Source organism: Tamandua tetradactyla, chromosome 2 (assembly GCF_023851605.1).
Source record: "Tamandua tetradactyla isolate mTamTet1 chromosome 2, mTamTet1.pri, whole genome shotgun sequence".
Classification (NCBI taxonomy): domain Eukaryota; kingdom Metazoa; phylum Chordata; class Mammalia; order Pilosa; family Myrmecophagidae; genus Tamandua; species Tamandua tetradactyla.
This window is the reverse complement of record NC_135328.1, coordinates 196893813-196911124: the sequence shown is the minus strand read 5'-3', so window position 1 is coordinate 196911124 and position 17312 is coordinate 196893813. Positions and strand designations below refer to the sequence as shown.

General features: G+C 43.0%; 1 protein-coding gene across 7 annotated transcripts in view; it reads right to left on the bottom strand.

The window, feature by feature from the left end:
- Window positions 1-17312, bottom strand: part of MECR (mitochondrial trans-2-enoyl-CoA reductase) — a 42701-nt gene that overhangs the window by 9474 nt on the left and 15915 nt on the right. For all 7 annotated transcript variants that reach the window (XR_013171130.1, XM_077150550.1, XM_077150547.1 and 4 more), the window contains exons 2-6: window positions 11894-11991; window positions 11321-11452; window positions 4285-4428; window positions 1601-1703; window positions 361-463 (exon numbers count right to left, since the gene is read on the bottom strand). Coding sequence is in view for 6 of the 7 variants with exons in the window: in XM_077150547.1 (XP_077006662.1) it covers window positions 361-463; window positions 1601-1703; window positions 4285-4428; window positions 11321-11452; window positions 11894-11991 (580 nt within the window). In the remaining variant the exon portion in view is untranslated. The remainder of the gene's footprint in view (window positions 1-360; window positions 464-1600; window positions 1704-4284; window positions 4429-11320; window positions 11453-11893; window positions 11992-17312) is intronic.

Here is a 17312-nt window from a genome sequence, read left to right as displayed (position 1 = left end):
GGAAACTGTACTTCTTTTCTTTCTCTTCCCTCTCTGCATCTCAGTTTTCTCAGGTTCTCTTCCAGCTCCAAGATTCATACTGGGATGTAAGCTAACATTGCCCACTGCTAAACACTCAAAACTGCAAATCACATAGGGTTTTCTAAAAACTTTTTCAATTACTTCTACCTCCCTCAAAGTGTCACCTCAGGGTACTTAATGCTGTTTCCTGGCTAAGGGGAATGGGCTTAGTTCTTTAAGAACAGGTGAGGGAAGGTTTCCTATGAGGAACAATGCAACAAGTCCCCAGCAATTCTAATACAAGTCACTTTTTTCAGGGAGATAAATGTGGGTGGAGTGGTATATCCCTCATTCTAGTACCTTCCAGAAGTTTTTCATCTCAGGCTTTCTGAGTTCCTCCTCTGTGACAACATGCTCAGCTCCCAGATTCTTCAGTCTGTCGCTCAGTCTCTGGATGTCAGGTCTGGAAACCAAACACAAGCAAGGTCCTTGGTCACATCTGCTTATTTCCTCCACCTAAGGCTCCTAGGACCCCTCTGCCATAGTTATGAAAAACTGACTTCCTCTTTGTGTGAAGCTGGGATTGGGGTCTTGAGAAGGGGCCACCACCTAATTTCATCAGACTCCAACATCTCTTGGCCTCAGTTTCCTCACTAGTATAAGATTGCTGGACTGGGTGATTTCTACACCCCTGACTGCTTGAGGATGCTAGAAACCATCATGCCTAGGGAGAAGTCATCTCATTTCCTGATTTCTTCTAGGGAAATGACAACTCTACTTCTTTCCCATTCCTCTCTTTTCAAGGGACTCTTCAGAGTGCTGTGCAAACAAACTCCAGCCCAGGAGTGCTCCAGGCCTCTTTGGTCAAGATAAAGAGAATAATTTCTGTTAGCATAACTGTGGGGATGGGGAAACTGATGCAGGTAACAATTCTCCTACAGAGGCTGGACTTCATGACAGATACAGCCATATTCATGGATAGTGAAGCTTAAGGCAATTAGATGATCTGATGGAAAGAAAACAAATCAGGAAATGAAGACTGATGTGTCAGTTTTCTCATCTGTAAAACTGAGATGACAAACCTGTCCCATCTCCTTCACAACTGTATTTGGCACTTCAGAGTGCCACACAAATTCAAGGGTAAAAAGAACCTTGGGGTAGACAGTTCACAGAAAAAATAATATGGTTTAAAACATTTCCAAATATGTACTATACAAACTGTGGTTTTGAAAACATGGGGTTATCTCAAATCAAGTGTCTCAAAGACTCTTAGCTGTTTAATCAGGTATTCTCCACTTCCTTCCTTCTCTCTCTCTACATTTAAAAAATTTACTCATCCTATAGCCAAAGGCCACCTGGACTTCATTTCTGGTGGCTGACTCATTTGTTTCAGCTGCCAAGTCTGTTCGTAAGCTGTGTCCTAACTGTGAAGGCGCCAACTCATTCAAGGGCGCCACCTGGTGGAAATGTGGGCCCTTGCAGGGCAGTAATCATTTGGAAAATCCAAGTCTAAGTCAAAAGATTGGAACTTTTCACACCTTCCAGGGATGCAAGCTGGAAGGGCCCAAACTGTGATCTGGGATTAGGCCTCCCCACGCACCTGTCTCGTACCACATTGATGGTCCTCAGGCCCAGGGCTGCGGCAATCTGGATGACTGCTTGTCCCACGCCACTGTTGGATGCATTCTGGATGACAGAGTCTCCTGTGGAGCCAGGAAGAAACCCAAGTCAAGTGCTGGAGACCTGTGATAGATCAACAGATTTCAACCTGTGATCCTGGTATAGGGCAAAAGATGGAAGCTCCAGGCTCAAAAGGGACCCAGGACCTGGCAGGTAAACTTTCTAAGACCTTGGACTGCTGGTCTCTGTTCCCCCAATATCCATGATGCCTGACAGGACTTGGCAAACTCAGAGTTCACTCTGGACATAATTTAGACTCTGCTGTATAAATGGCTTTATATCCTTCATCTTCCTCTCAACTTTTAGGCCTTCAAGTCTCTGCTTAGGTTATTTCCTTGGTTTGCAATGTTTTCCTCTTTCCCTTTCTTTCCATTTGACATCCTACTTATCTTTCTAATCACAGCTCAAGTGCAGCTTCCTTCATGAAGCCTTCCCAGATTCTTCTCCCTCTCTGGGCTCCCTCAGCAATCTGCCTGCACCTCTGTTAATGTACATCCCATGGTCTCATTTTCTCCTTAATTCTATATAGGTCCATTTCTATCAACAGTTTGTACCTTCTGGAGGGGAAAAGCCATGCCTTCTTCCTCTTTGTACTGCTAATAAAGTTGCACTGCCTTGAAATGGGACTATAGCTACACTGGCAGCCCCTGAAATAGACTCATACACAGACTAGACTCATAGTCTGCGGTCAAAGTTCAAGCTTAGCTTTGGAATTAGCCAGTATGGGAGGCAGTGTGGCAGGTTGAGAAAAATGTGCATTCTGGAGCAAGACAGACTTGAATGTGGAGTCCTGACTTCACCATCTACTGTAGCTGAACTAGAGGAGGCAAGCATGACCTCTTTGAACCTCACGTACCTCCCCATTTAAAGGGATTCCTTAGGTGCATCAATTTAAGTGTTGCTATGAGTGTCAAATGCCAACCGTACCCAGGAAGTGGTCACCAAACACTAACATATTTGGTTTTTTGAGAGACAGCAGAGATTTGGTGCACAATGTGCTAGAGATAGTGGACCTCCTGGAAGAAGAGTGCCCACTCTCCTCAGCCAGGGGACAGCACGCAGGCTGTGGACCCATTAGTGGGCTGTGAAGTCAATCTAGTGGGTTGCAAGCAGAAATTTTTTCCCATGAAAATGGAAGAGAATAAAATAAAAAATAAGAAGAGTGTATCACACATATTAAGGGTAAATATTGTTCCATGAAACTTTGGTTTCCATTATACACATATATTTATATATCTGTGTACTGGGTCTGGGTCACAATATAAAATGTAATTCTCACTATAGGACTATATCCCAAGTTTGTTTAACACTGATCTAGACCATGCTACCTCAGCCCTGAGGCAAAAAAGTGTCATGATGCACAGGGGGCACTTGAGGTGGGGTGCTATCAGCTTGCCCAGAACTGTCCACTACAGTTGCAGCCAAAACCAGAGGGGGCCTGAGGGGATGTAATACAGAATACTAAAGCATCTGCTGCACTAGGGTACAAGCAAAGGTTCTTGGTCATATCTGCTTGCTTTCCTCACCAAAGGCTCCTAACCCCTCTGCCACAGTTGTGGGAACCCGAGTTTCTCCTTGAGGGAAGCTGGGATTAGGATTAAGCCAGGTTTTGAGTAGGGTCTACCACCTAAATTCATCATACCCCAACTTTTCTTGGCCTCAGTTTCCTCATTGGTATGAGGGAGCTAGAGTCAGTGATTTCTATAGCCCCCACCCACTCGAGGAAATGTGCCATGCAGGGGCAACCCTCAAACAAAGAGGATGGGAGTTTGTGGGTGACTGCCCCAGCCTCCTGTGTTTTGGACAATGACTGTACTCTATGTCAGGCACTATGCTAAAAGTGTTACAGTGCAATATTTCAGTTCATCCTCATAACTCCTTAGTCTTCATTTTAAAAATGAAAAATCTGATGAGAATCAAGAGGCCAATTCATGCAGCCACAAAAGGTGAAGCTTGAGTTCAGACCTAGTGGTTTGATATTAGGCCTCGAGCTCTTAACCAGTGACAAGGATACTGCCTTCACCACACTGCTCTGAAGATTTAATGTGCTCAATGGTGGTACTGCAAGTAAAGACACTTAAGTAAATTGTAAAGTTCTATATAAATGTTGAATGAAAATTAAAAAAAAATTTAAATTATTATTATTTTTTGCATGGGCAGGCACCGGGAAACGAACCCAGGTCTCCGGCATGGCAGGCAAGAACTCTGCCTACTGAGCCACCGTGTCCCACCCTGGATGAAATTTTTACCACTAAGTTCAACACTTTATTCAAAGCTCAGGGACTGTGTCTATATTGTCTGGCTTTATATTGCTAGAGCTTAGCACAGCTGAAATCCTTTTTGCTGAATGAAGAACTCCATCCCAAGCTCTAGGGAAAATGACCTTTTAGCAGTTTTCATGAGTGTACTCCTCAAGTTTTTTAGCATGTTTTCCAGACACCAATCTATATCTTTCTAAGTAAAAAGCAACACTACCGTACTTATCCAGGTTAGAGGCTGGCTCCAGATTCCTCCCTGCTAAGTTCCCAAGGCCTCAGGGTCAGGATTTGGGTCACACCCCAGTGGGGAGAACCTGGCTTGCTCCCTCCACTTGTGGGGTCCTACCTGGCCGCAGCTGCTCGAAGTCCATCAACATCCGGTAGGCTGTGCAGGGGTTGACACCCAGGGTGGCAGCACTCTGAAGAGGGATGTCACTTGGAATTTCGATCAGTGATTCCTCACTGAACACAGCCTCAGTCTGCCAGGTTCCTGAGCCAGGGGATGAGCACAGGATAGTGAGGGAGGATTCTCTGTATCCCCAACCCCAGCTTACTCTCTCCTCAGTAAACGAGCAGCTAGGACAGCAGACTTCAAATAATACTTAGAGAAAAAAGAAAATTGTGGAGACTACCCTATCTCTATTTAAAATAATTTTTTTAGTGTGGTTACATATATACAGCACAAAATTTCCCATTTTAACTCCTTTTAGGTATACAATTCAGTGGTGTTAACTGCATTTACAAGCCTGTGCCGCCACGCCACCATCCTTTACCAAAACATTTCTATCACCCCAAAGAGAAACCCTGTACCAATTAAGCATTAACTCTCCATTTCCCACCCCTACCCCTGGTAGCCTGTATTCTAGTTTCTGACAATGAATTTGCATAGTCTAATAATTTCACATAAATGAGATTATACAGCATTTGTCCTTTTGTACCTGGTTTATTTCACTCAATATGAAGTGTTCAAGGTTCATCCACTGAAGTTCCATTGAGTCCTTATGGTAGATTTTGTTTCCCATTTTACAAATGTGGTAATGGAGGTTCAGAGATGTTTCCTGATTAATCTAATGCCAGCAGGTGGCTAAGATTCTCAAACAATACTGGACTCAGAAGGTAGAATCAGTAACGCCATTCCAGCTAAGAGGAGCTGAGAAAGCATCCTTTTCTTATTCAGTTCTCCTTCTCATCTAAGGCAGGCTGACTCTAAGCGCTATTATGGATAAAAGCATGAAAGCTGGAGTTAAAGGCCTCAGTGTGAGACCTGGTTTTGCTACTCTGCTATGTTGAGTAAATTTCTAAATCACACTGAATTTTGGCTACTCTAATGTGTAAATGACACTGGCCACCTCCAGGAGCTGTTGTGCAAATCAAATGAGATGAGGGAAGTGAAACAATCTTGTAAAAACCTGGAAAGAAATGACCATTAGCCCCCAGGTCATATTCTATTTTCAGACAAGAGAAATCACAGTATGTCAGCACTGCCAAGACTGTTAGAGTATCCAGTTTAAATTCTCAATCAATAGGTGAGGAAACTGAGGCAATGGGAGGGTGGAAGTGACCTGCCCAAAGCTACGTGGCTCATCTGGGGCAGAGGTGGATCTGGAACCCAGGTATCGGTGCGATCTCTCTCCATCTCTCTCTTTATTCTGCACCTATTCTGAGCCAGGCATTGTGCCAGGTATTCGGACATAACACTCAAACAACACAGACATGCTCCTTTGTTTCACGGGGCTTTCAGTCTAGTGAGTAGAACTGGTGAAAAGCAAACAAGAATTGGTGAAAAGCCAAAGCTGCCAGAATGCAACACACTAGAGATGGGTGACTTTTAATAAGGGCATTTTTTATTAAAAATTTATAGTTCTTCAGAGGAAAGGCAGCTACTTCTCATCTGAGGTTGCCTGTTAGATGGGAAGGCACTCAGCGACGTCTGTTGGCCTTCTTTCCTGGCGTCTGGGTTCCGACAGCTTTCCCAGGGACAATTCCTTTCTGCATCTCCAAATATCTGAGCTGAGCTGTGAGTGCTGAGATGAGGTATGCTGAGCTGCTGAGCTCTCTTTTGACCACTCTTTTAAGCCTCCAGCTAATTAAATTAAATCTCATTTATTGTGGAAGACACTACCCCTAGCCAATTGCAAATGCAATCAGCCATAGATGGATTTTACATATTGATGACTTAAGTCCACAGATACAGAACAACGGGGCATTACCACCTGGCTGAGTTGACAACTGAACACTGACTACCACACATATCAAATACTCATAAATTATAAAAAGATAGTAGAGAGAATTACTTAAGACTACTGTGAGAAGGTGACAGGCTGACCGTTAAAAGATAGAGATGTTAGCCATTCAAAGAATAAATGAAGAGCATTCTAGGCAAAGGAAAAAGCATATATAAAGACTGGGGCAAGGCAGATATAAGAATGGAACTGAAAGAACACACTGGGGGGCAGGGTGATGGGAAGAATGGCTTGAGATGTGGCTGATGGAGCATGGGCTAGGCCAGCATTAGATAAACTTTCATGAGCTTGACCCACAGTTACCAAGAGTTACATTTTAACTCAGTGCATTTATGAATATACAAATATACATAATGGAAACCAAGGGTTCATGGAATAATATTCACTCTATGGGTGATGTACTTTCATGCTATTTGCAACCCACTAGACTGATTTCATACAACCAGTGGGTCACAACTTGCATTCTGAAAATAATAGAGGGCTTGTGCAGGGCCTTGAAGGTCACAATATGGATTGTGGATTTTGTTTTGTGAGTGGGAAGCCTCTAATGGGTTTTAAGATGAGGACTGAGGTGATCTTATTTAGGCTTTAAGATCACTTTGTGGCTGTATGGAAAAGGCAGTGGGGTAGAGGAGGGCAGAGTGAAGTGGAGAGAACAATTAGGAGGCTTTTGTAGGGGTTGAAATAATGGTGGGCAAGACCAAGACTCTGGCAGTGGGGATGAAGAATAGGAGATGGATTCAAGTTATATTTTGAAGGAGAATCAACAGGATAAGATGAGGATTGGGTGAGGGGTGTCATGTTCTTCCTTGGACAAACAGGCTCCAAGATAAAGCAGAGGGACAGACCTTAGAGTTAGAGAGATACAGATTCAAGTTCTGACTCTGCCAGTATTTGCTCCACCACCCAAAGGAAATTATTTGGACCCTTGCTGTCTCCAACTGCTGATGGCTGTGGTGTCTCAGGGACTCTTGGCTTACACTGCCAAAGTTCTTGAGTCCACCCACTGTCTGGTTTCTGGGATTCTAACAGTGCCCTGGTACCACATGCACATGGTCAGCTGTGGGTAGCAGGTGGCTGCCCATGCGATTCCAAACTGTGCTGCAGGAAAGGGGAAACAACACGGGTTTTGAAGGCTGTTCAATCCCACAGAAGGTGTGTGTGGTTGAGAAATTAAGAGATGGAGAAGCTGAAGGAAGGCCATATGAACTGTTCATCTCAGATTGAGGAGGTGCCCTGGTATTCTCTAGCCTTCACCCAGACTGGTTTTCAAATCTTCATTGTCATCTTCATAATCCCATTCACTCTAGCGCACATGTACCATACTCTGTACTCTGAGCTAGATGCTTAGTGTAGGGCTTTCTACATATGAACTGAAGGCTGCTTTCTAATTCCCCTTAATAGCACAACCATGAGCGTCCAGGCCTTGACATGGATTTCTGGGGCTTAACAGTTCCTAATCCTCTTCTCAAGAGAGCCTTGGTGGGCTCATGGTTGGCTCTGGGGGCTTTCAGCATTTTAAAGTAGAAACCCTTAGACTCTGGAATTGGAGAGACCTGCTTAAAAAAAAATCCTCACTCTCTTACTCACTGGTTGTGTGGTCTTGAATTTATCATTTACCTATTTTGAGTTTCAGTCTCCTGATCCATAAAATACAGACAATAACACCTACATCAGTGTGAAGAGAAAATGAAATGACATTTGCACAGAGACAATCACTGTGTTGCACATAGTAGGTGTGCAACATATGTTGGTTTCCTTTCCTGCTCCTGTGCCCCATGCACCTGAGGACTCCCATTTCTCACACATGTGCAGCTGACCCTTATCACCTAACACAGGGGCCAGCAAACTATGGCCCATGGGCCAAGTCCCGTTCCACTGGCTGTTTTGGTAAATAAAGTTTCACTGGAACACAACGACGTTCACTTGTTTATGTATTGTCCACGGCTATTTACAGTGCAGAGTTGAGTAGTCATAACAGAGATGACGTAGCCCATGAAGCCTAAAATATTTGTTATCTGGCTCTTTAAGTAAAAAGTTTACCTATCCCAGCTAATGCACACAGAAGTTTACTTTGCAAAGCATCAGTGTCCTCAGTTGAACTATGTAAGAGTCTGCTGAGATAAACAAGGCAGCTACTATTAGCTCCATTTTAGGGGTGAGGAAACTGAGGCTTAAAGCAGTTGTGATTTAAACAAGGTCAGACAGTGGAATTGGAAGGAGAACCTGCATCTGATTCCCAAGCCAGTTACTCTTTCTAGTGCCCTGTGCTGCCTCAGGAGGGTTTTCAGTGAGACAGTGAGTTGGCAAAGAGCTAACCACACCCTTTGGCCCAGTTTCCTCTGGGGCTTGTTGCATGTGGGAAAAGGTTGGCTACAGGCACAGGGAAAGCTGGGCAGCTCAGTACCACAAACAACTACCAGGATCCAACCAGGTAAGGACTTAGATCTGTTTAATAACTGCCACTCTTAATAAACTGCTGTTTCACGAGAAGAAAGACCCTATCTGTTTGCTGCTGTATCCAGAGCCCAGCCCATTGGAGATGCTCACAAAATGTTTACTGAACAAACTGAATTTATTATAATTCTGACAATTATAAAATCCTCATCCTTCCCGATTGGTACCTTGTTTAAAAGACTTACCTTTTCTCCAGGGAGATACCACCACCACCACCACCACACATGGAATTATATGTACATCTGGCAGACATCCTTTATTCTTCTCTTCTCAAATTCAAATGATTTTCAAGTCCTGTTATTTTAGCTCTTAAGTCTACCGCCTCCTCTATAGCCCTATGGCAATATCTTGTTCAGACCCTCATTACTGAAGTCTCAACTGTTCACCACCTGCTCACTGGCCTCTTGCCTCAACTCTGTCCCTCCAGCACAAATCTGACCAAATTACTACTCTACTTAACTCTTCAAGGGGTCCCAGCATACCTCTCCAGTCTCATGTCTATGTCTACCCATGACCCAGTCATACAGAACTCCCTGCAGTTCTCTGATCATGCTGTGCCTTCCCCTGTCACTGCATCACTGCAGGTACTGTGCTCTTTGCCTGGAAAGTTCTGCCCCTCCCCACCCCCTGACCCAGCCTCTGTCCTCTGGCTCCTCCTTGTCAGTCTTCCAGACCTAATTCAAGTATTGCTTATATGTGAAGCCTTTTCTAATGCTTCCCAAGATAGGGAATTCTTGCCTTTGCATCAACCCCTTGATTGCAGCACTGATTACACTACTAGTATTATGTGCTGTTTCCCCATTCCTGGTCCCTCATCCCCAGCCTGCACTTTGAGGGCAGGGACTGTTTCTAATCCATCTTGGTGTGCCCTTCACTCAGCACAAGGGCTGCCCATCATATCTAGTGAAATTCCTGCCACTCATGATTTGCTCAGATAGCTAGGTTCCTGTAGGACAGGGTGGAGTTGTTTTTGGCAGCTTCCCTGATCTCAGAGAAACAAAGGGTTGGTGGTAGACTTGTTACTGTCTTTCCTGCCTGGTACCTTTTCCCTTCTATAACTGCTCCTTCCTAACCTTTGGGGCTGTCAACCACAAGGCCCTACATGCCAAACCACAGGGGCTGGCAAGAGATCCAACCAGGTCAATCAGAGTGGCCCAACTCCATCCCCCCTGGTGACTGGTACAGGGAATGGGCAAGGATCCCACAGGGTCTTTCAGAGCCCTTCTGGAAGAAGGATGTGGTTGTGCTGGGGGGTGGGGGGTGGGTGGGTGGAGGGTATGATCATTTGTTAATTCTCAGGTTGCTGTAAACCTTGGGTTGCTGGTGGCCATCTATAAAAGGCATATGTCAGAATGAGTTAGAAACTGAGCTCCAACACTTACTGACTGGGTGACCTTAGGCAAGTTGATTTATACTTACTGCTGTCTCATCCACAAAACGAGAATAATAAAACTATCTACCTCAGCTTGTGGAAATTACTGATTTAATGTATATGTAAAGTGCTGAGAACAATGTTTGGCACAAAGGCAGTGAACAACAAATATTTGTTGTTATAATACCACTATGTGCCCTGTGCTAAGATCCCTTTTGAGAGTTAGTGAGGAAAGAGCCAGAGCTCCGATGATATCATTGGAGTTCCTGGATACAGCTGTGCCTGAAGCTTTCAATCTCTTGCACTTCCCAGTTTTATGAGCCAATTAACTTTTTTTTTTTTTTGGTAAAATAAGTTTGAGCTGGGCCTTTAAAAGTTATAACCCAAAGAGTCCAAAACACTGGAGTGATGTGGGAAAAATACAGAGGAACCCAGTGAACACTCTCTGTTTGCTGTGTGAGTCTGGGCAAGGGCTTCACTTCTCAAGCTTCAGTTCCTCATATGTCTGAAGGGAAGATAGTGTCTGCCCTGCTTCCCTCTTTCATAGCTGCTGTGAGAATCCATTTGTATAAGGGATGTGAAAACCATTAGATGCTAAAAAGCAAAAAGTCACAAATTGCTTCTTAAAATGTGTAAAGGAAAAATCCCAGCTCCTAACTCCTTAGCTTGGCTTTCATAGGGCTTTACCGCATATGCCCCTTATCTAGCTTTTTAGCCTTACTTCTCACTTATGCATTCCTTTTCTATATGCAAACCTCTGTGGAGGCAACATCAGACTTCCCACTATTTCCCATACCCACCTTTGCATCTTTGCTCATTTCGTTGTCTCCAAATGAAATGATTTTTATGGAACCTCTCCATGAAACCTTTTCTAACCCTTCCCCACAGCTGTCTCTATCTCTCTTTCTCTCTCTCATACACACACACACAAGTAGCCAGAAGTTCTTCTCCTTCCTGTGAACACTAAGCACTGCCTTAATCATGGTTACTGGTTTAGAAATTTCTTCAATTAGATTTTAACTTCCTGGAGGGCAGGGCCTGTCTTATTTGCATTCCTTGCTGTGAGGCAGAGATTCAGAGAATCATGGCTCTAATCAACGTAGGCCAAGAGGAGAGCTGATGTAGCACCTCCAGGGCAAAAGAAACTGAGAATTTCTGCTCACCATGTTCAGCTCCCGTCCCCTCTGGAGTCAGGTATATGGTCTTAACAACAAACCCTGCATTGCTTAATTACACTGAGTCAATGAGTTGGTGTGGGTGAAACAGGATCTGGAACAACAAAAAAGCTGCTGACATCTAGAGAAACTCACCCAAGCCAGCATTTGCTGGAATCACCCAATCTCCTGGTTTCATCCTGGTCACACTGCTGCCCACTGCTATCACCTGTCCAACGCCTTCATTCCCTCCAACAGCAGGCAGCTTGGGAAGGAGGCCATAATTTCCTAAGGGGAAAGGGCACAGAGGGTCATCCAACAATGTCTGGCTGGTGAAAGAGCATGAGCTTTGGAGTCAGATACACTTGAACCCAGTGTGGGCTCTACCTCTGATTGGCTGTGTATAACTAACCTCTTTGAGCCCTGGCTTCCTCATCTGTGAGGGGAATTACATTCTTTAACTCCCATGGCTATTGTGAGGATTAGATGAAATAATGTCTGAAATGAGCCCAACATATCATAGACCCTTCACTGTGGCTGCTTTACTCCCCACCCTAATTCTCCTAACTCTCAAAAAGCGTCATATTTTAGAAAGTCTGCAGATGGCTCATCTGGAGAACAGCTGCTGCTAATCACAGGAATTTCATACCTGCACCTGAGGAGGAAAGAAAATGAGATGGCAGCTAAACAAAAAAGCCCATTAACATAAGCCACAGAAACCAAGGTTACCTTGGATCATATTTATGTCAGATGGATTGACAGGGGCCGCCAGCATCTTCACATGGACATCTGATCTGCCCACAGCAGCCAGGTCCACGTTCTTCAGTCTAAACACAAATGCAAAGAGAGAGGTTAATGTCACCAAGGCTAGATGGGGCATCTTTCACTCAAATCCTCTCCACAAAGTAGGTCAAGCAACAGTTTTTTTTAAATTATTTTTTTAATTTTTATTTTTAAATACCAAAAAACACCAAACAAATGCAAACATTCTTAACTTTTGATCATTCTGTTCTATATATATAATCAGTAATTCACAATATCATCATAGTTGCATGTTCATCAGCATGATCATTTCTTGGAACATCTGCATCTATTCAGAAAAAGAAATAAAAAGAAAACAGAAAAAAATTCATACATACCATAACTCTTACCCCTCCCTTTCATTGATCACTAGCATTTCGAACTAAATTTATTTATTTATTTTAAAAAAATTTATTAATTAAAAAAATAAACAAAATAAAACACACATAATTAGTAATTCACAATATCACCATTTAGTTGCATTGTCATCATTTCTTAGAACATTTGCATTAATTCAGAAAAAGAAATAAAAAGACAATAGAAAAAGAAATAAAACGAACACAGAAAAGAAAAAAAAAAAGCTTGTACCTACCATGCCCCTTACCCCTTGCTTTCATTGATCACTGGCATTTAAAATAAATTTATTTTAGCATTTGTTCCCCCTATTATTTATTTTTATTCCATACGTTCTACTCCTTTGTTGACAAGGTAGATAAAAGGAGCATCAGACACAAGGTTTTCACAATCACACAGTGACATTGTGACAGCTGTATCATTATTCAATCATCCTCAAGAAACATGGCTACTGGAACACAGCACTACATTTTCAGGCAATTCCCTTCAGCCTCTCCATTACATCTTGACTTACAAGGTGATATCTATTAGTGAGTAAGAATAACCTCCAGGATAACCTCTCGACTCTGTTTGGAATCTCTCTGCCGTTTACACTTTATTTTGTCTCATTTAACTCTTCCCCCTTCTGGTCGAGGTTTTCTCAATCCCTTGATTCAAACAACACTTTTGAGCTGCCACTGCGTGCCCAGGAATTAGGGTTTGTTAGAAAAGAGGTGCTGTGACTAATTAGCATAGGATACACACAAACTCTCACTCCCTCACTCCCTAAAGTGGATAATTCCTAGTGATCTCTCCACTTGACCATCCACCTTGGGACAGAGAAGAGTTAACAGCTCTACTGGCTTGAATTAGCCCTGGGTTTTTCAAAACTTGCTTGATCATAAAAAATCACCTGGTATGCTAAGCATATACATTCTAAGGCCCAGCGTCAATCTACTGAACCAGCATGGTCAGATAAGGGATATTGAAATTCTTACAAAACACACCTATCTGGGAAACTCTGGGCCAGTCCACCTGTTATGTTTCTTTTTTGGCTTCGACACATGTAGGATAGAGGAGACATTTCTGTCAGTTGCAGAGGAAGCCCGGGAAGTGGAAAGAAGCCTCTGGATGGCTGTGACCCACTCCCAGGGGTGGTGGCCCCTCTGGGTGAGGATCCAGGCCTGATGGAAAGGATACTGGACAGGGTCTTAGGTGTGAAGCCTCACCACAGGATGGCTGTCACTTTGGTCAAGTTTCTTCTTTGCTCTAGGCCTCTTTCTCCATTGGTAAATGGGGGTGGGAGTGGGGTTTAGGACTTGATCACTCCTAAAAGCCTCTATCATTTTAAGTACCTGTGTTAATTCCCTTTATTCACCATGGGCCCTAGACACTGGTACCAATATCTTTATCCCATTGGAACTTTGGTTAATGAAAGTTCTCCAGCCAAAGAGCTTTTGAGGGAGGTTCACAGTAACAGTGTTGATGTATTACTTTTATAATTAAAAAGCAGTGTTTTTAAAAAAGGAGACCTGCAACCCAGAGGCACTGATCAGTGTGAACTCATAGGTACCCTTGACTTTTTAATTACCAGAAACTCTTTTTCTTTCTTTCTCCGCATTCCTGAGACTTCATGTTTGCAATGCTCTTCTCTGCCCGAATGTATTTAAGCAATGTTTCCTCATTTTTACTTACCAAAGATACTGCTACCGAGGTTCTTAGCATTAGGTAACAGTGTCACTACACTAAACTGATGTAATTCCACCCACTTCCTGCAGAAACCTGACCTTTTAATTATACCCGAGGGTTGATCTTGGGGTAAAAGTGTGATTTTCAAGAAATGCTTTGTACTAATAGTAATAATGATGGCCCATATTTATGAAGTGCTCATTAAACACCAAGTTCTGTGTGATCTAATTTAAGATGCAATGCTCCTGGGAATAAAGTATTAATATTCCCATTCTGTTAAGTAGGAAACGGGCCTCTGGAGATGGCGAAACTTAGGGTAATATGACTGGTAAAAGGCAGGAGGCTTAAATAAGCCCAAAGCCACTGTTCTTCCTGACCATGGTCTACCTCAGTGTCCTGAAATTAGTCTGGGATGCCCCCTGACTACAAGGAGCCCTGAATATCTGGGAATCTACGATCTGGATCATGACCCAAGCAAGGGAGGCCATCCCTCACTACGCTTGAGAGACAGCGGCCCAAAACCCCAACAGGCAAACACTCCACAGAAAATGGTTAACTAGGAATGAGTTGCTAACCATGGACAGAGAGAATAATGAAAGGGCTCTTTTAAGTATTAAGGGATGTAGGTATTTATGTCCAACTAGAGGAGAGGGAATCCTTGTTACAACTACTACAGTTTATTGAGTGTTTATGAGTTAAGCATTATGCTAAGTGCTGTTTCATTTAATTCTCAGATACTGTAAGTCTGATTTTATAGCTAAGGAACAAAGGTACAAAAGCAGTAATAATTTGCTCAAGTTAAGATCACCAAAAACAGTAAGTAGCTGATCTGATTTGAACTCTGTCACTTCAATGCTGGTAAAGCCAGCTGGTGAGGGGCTTATCCCAGACCCGACAGAGGGTAGTGAAATCAGTGACAGCCTGGATTAGCATGCAGGACTGATCTTCACTGGACCTGCCATGTTGACCCTCCTTAAATGGTATACTTAACCCTTCTGACAGAGCATAATGGGAGCACCCTGCCATGGGGGGAGGGTCAATGGGCTATGCACCTCCCCGTCAGACTAGGCAGGAAGGCACCAACCAGGAAGGTGATGTTTCTCCATGAATGTATGCATAAGCCTGCATTCTAAAGAAAAATCCCCTATGGAGTAAATGGATTCTGGACTAGCTACCCTTTTATATTATCCATACTGCTTCTCTCTTGCACTTTGACAGTTAATCAAAGATTTCTATAGACAAAGAGCATGCATTCAAGATACTTTTTTTCCTACACATTTTCTACACCCACTTCTTCAGTCCAGAATTCCTTTTCCATAGCTTCTCTATCTGCCAAGAAATTCAATGCACCCTTTAAGCCCAAGCTCAATTTTTACTTCTGTTAGATGTGTTCTGACCCACTTCCTGGCCCTGCAAAAAAAAAATCACTGGTTTCATTCTCAGTGCTCCCATTATACTCTGTCAGAAGGGTTAAGTATACCATTTAAGGAACACTTTATAAGAGTTTATTGCTGTTTAGTTTACAAAGCTTTTTCATTCATTTTTTTCAGTTGATCATGGTAAGTCATAGGTTCACAATTCCTTTTCCAAAACTCTTAGGGTTAGATGTACCCCAGAGTTCAGAACCATGTATTATAAAGACCCCAACAGGGGCTGGAGCAGCATCTTCTATTCAGACACACAAATGTTTCTACAGCAAAAGGTATGAATATTCACACCAACTGGGATGAATAAAGACCATATAAAAACCTCCTCTCAGGTCAGATTTTGCCTCTGAACAAGTTATGAACAACTGTCGATTTTCAGAGCTTTCTGGATTTTGGAATTATGTTTGGATTTGGATGCAGACCTTAGAGACTCCAGAGTCCAGCGCTCCCTTTACACTTGCTGACAGCAAAACTGGGTGCTAAGTACTCCATCAGTCTATGAGCTCATGGAGAGCAGAACTTTTAGTCTTACTTAACTTGGTTTAGTACAGTGTCTTGGACAGAGATTGTTCAATGCTTCCTAAAGAAATGATTTAACTTTTTCTCTCTAGTGAGAAATTGGGGCATAAAATTGTCAGTCATTTAGGAAATTTCAAGAGGGGGCTCAAACCAAAGGAGTTTAGCTATTGAGGCTTATACTTGTTTTTGGTTCTGGTGTTAAGGAAAATATCCCTGAAGGATGGGCTTAAATAAAAATGAAGATTATTCTTGAGAGTCTAAGTTAAGCAAAGACCCCTTGCTCTTTTTCTCACCAGAAAGTGCAGATAAAATTTCAAGAATTAATCTCCATATCTATGGTCATACAAGTAGCTCTAAGTTCTTTGATGGAGGGTGTATTTCAGAAAGTGCATGAATTTGAAGTGAAACACGCAGTCCTGGGGTTACATCCTGCCTTGGTCATTTACTAGCTAGATGGAACTCAGGACGCTCATTTATAAAATGGGGATAATATTAGAATCCAGCTCAAAGGATTATAGTTAATGTACATAAAGCATTTACTAAGTATCTGGTATACAGGAGATGCCGAAGAAATGGCAGCTGATATCAGTGGGTAGGAATATACAAGGAAACTTTGCAACAATTAGCTGGCTATACTTCTGAAAGAACCACTGAATTCCTGAAAGGAAGACAGCAACTTTTTTGAATACTCAAGTGAATTTAATTTAATAAACATTTACTGATGGCCCTACTAAATGCCAGAGACACTGTGCCTAGGGGTTTAAAGATGATCTAAAATAAAATCCCCTGCCTGGGCGCTTGGCTAAGTAGGAACCCACTAGTGGAAACACTAGGAGAAGGACTATAACAGAGGCAGACTCCTGGTGCTGAAATTGACTGAGAGCGTCTAATGTTGCTGGGAGGAAGAAAACGAGGGTTAGAAAATAGACTCTGGAAAAAGAGATACCTAACTGCGGCTTCAGGGTTAAACAGGAATCGATTGGGTAGACCTAGTAAGGAAGGAAAGCATTCTTGCCAGAGGGAATGGCAAATAATTTGACCTGACAGTAGGCCAGGCAAGAGGTGTGGTATGAGTTAGAGCTGTGGGAAGGGAGAGAAGGATTTGATAACCCAGAAGTGACAATGATTGACACTTGGTGGGGAGGAGGCAGGAAGTCTTTGGTGGCTCGTGGCTTTTGGCTTGGGCAAGTGGATATTGAGATAGGGAGGAAGGTAAAGCACATTGGGAGTGAGAGGGAAGGTGACATATTTGAAGTTCTACGCAGGGGACTTGCAGCAAGGATACTAAGCAGAGGATGCTTATTATGGGTGATTTGGTTGGGCAATTAAGTGACAAGTAACACGGATGGCCTACTAAACTCCAAGCATTGTGCTTAGCA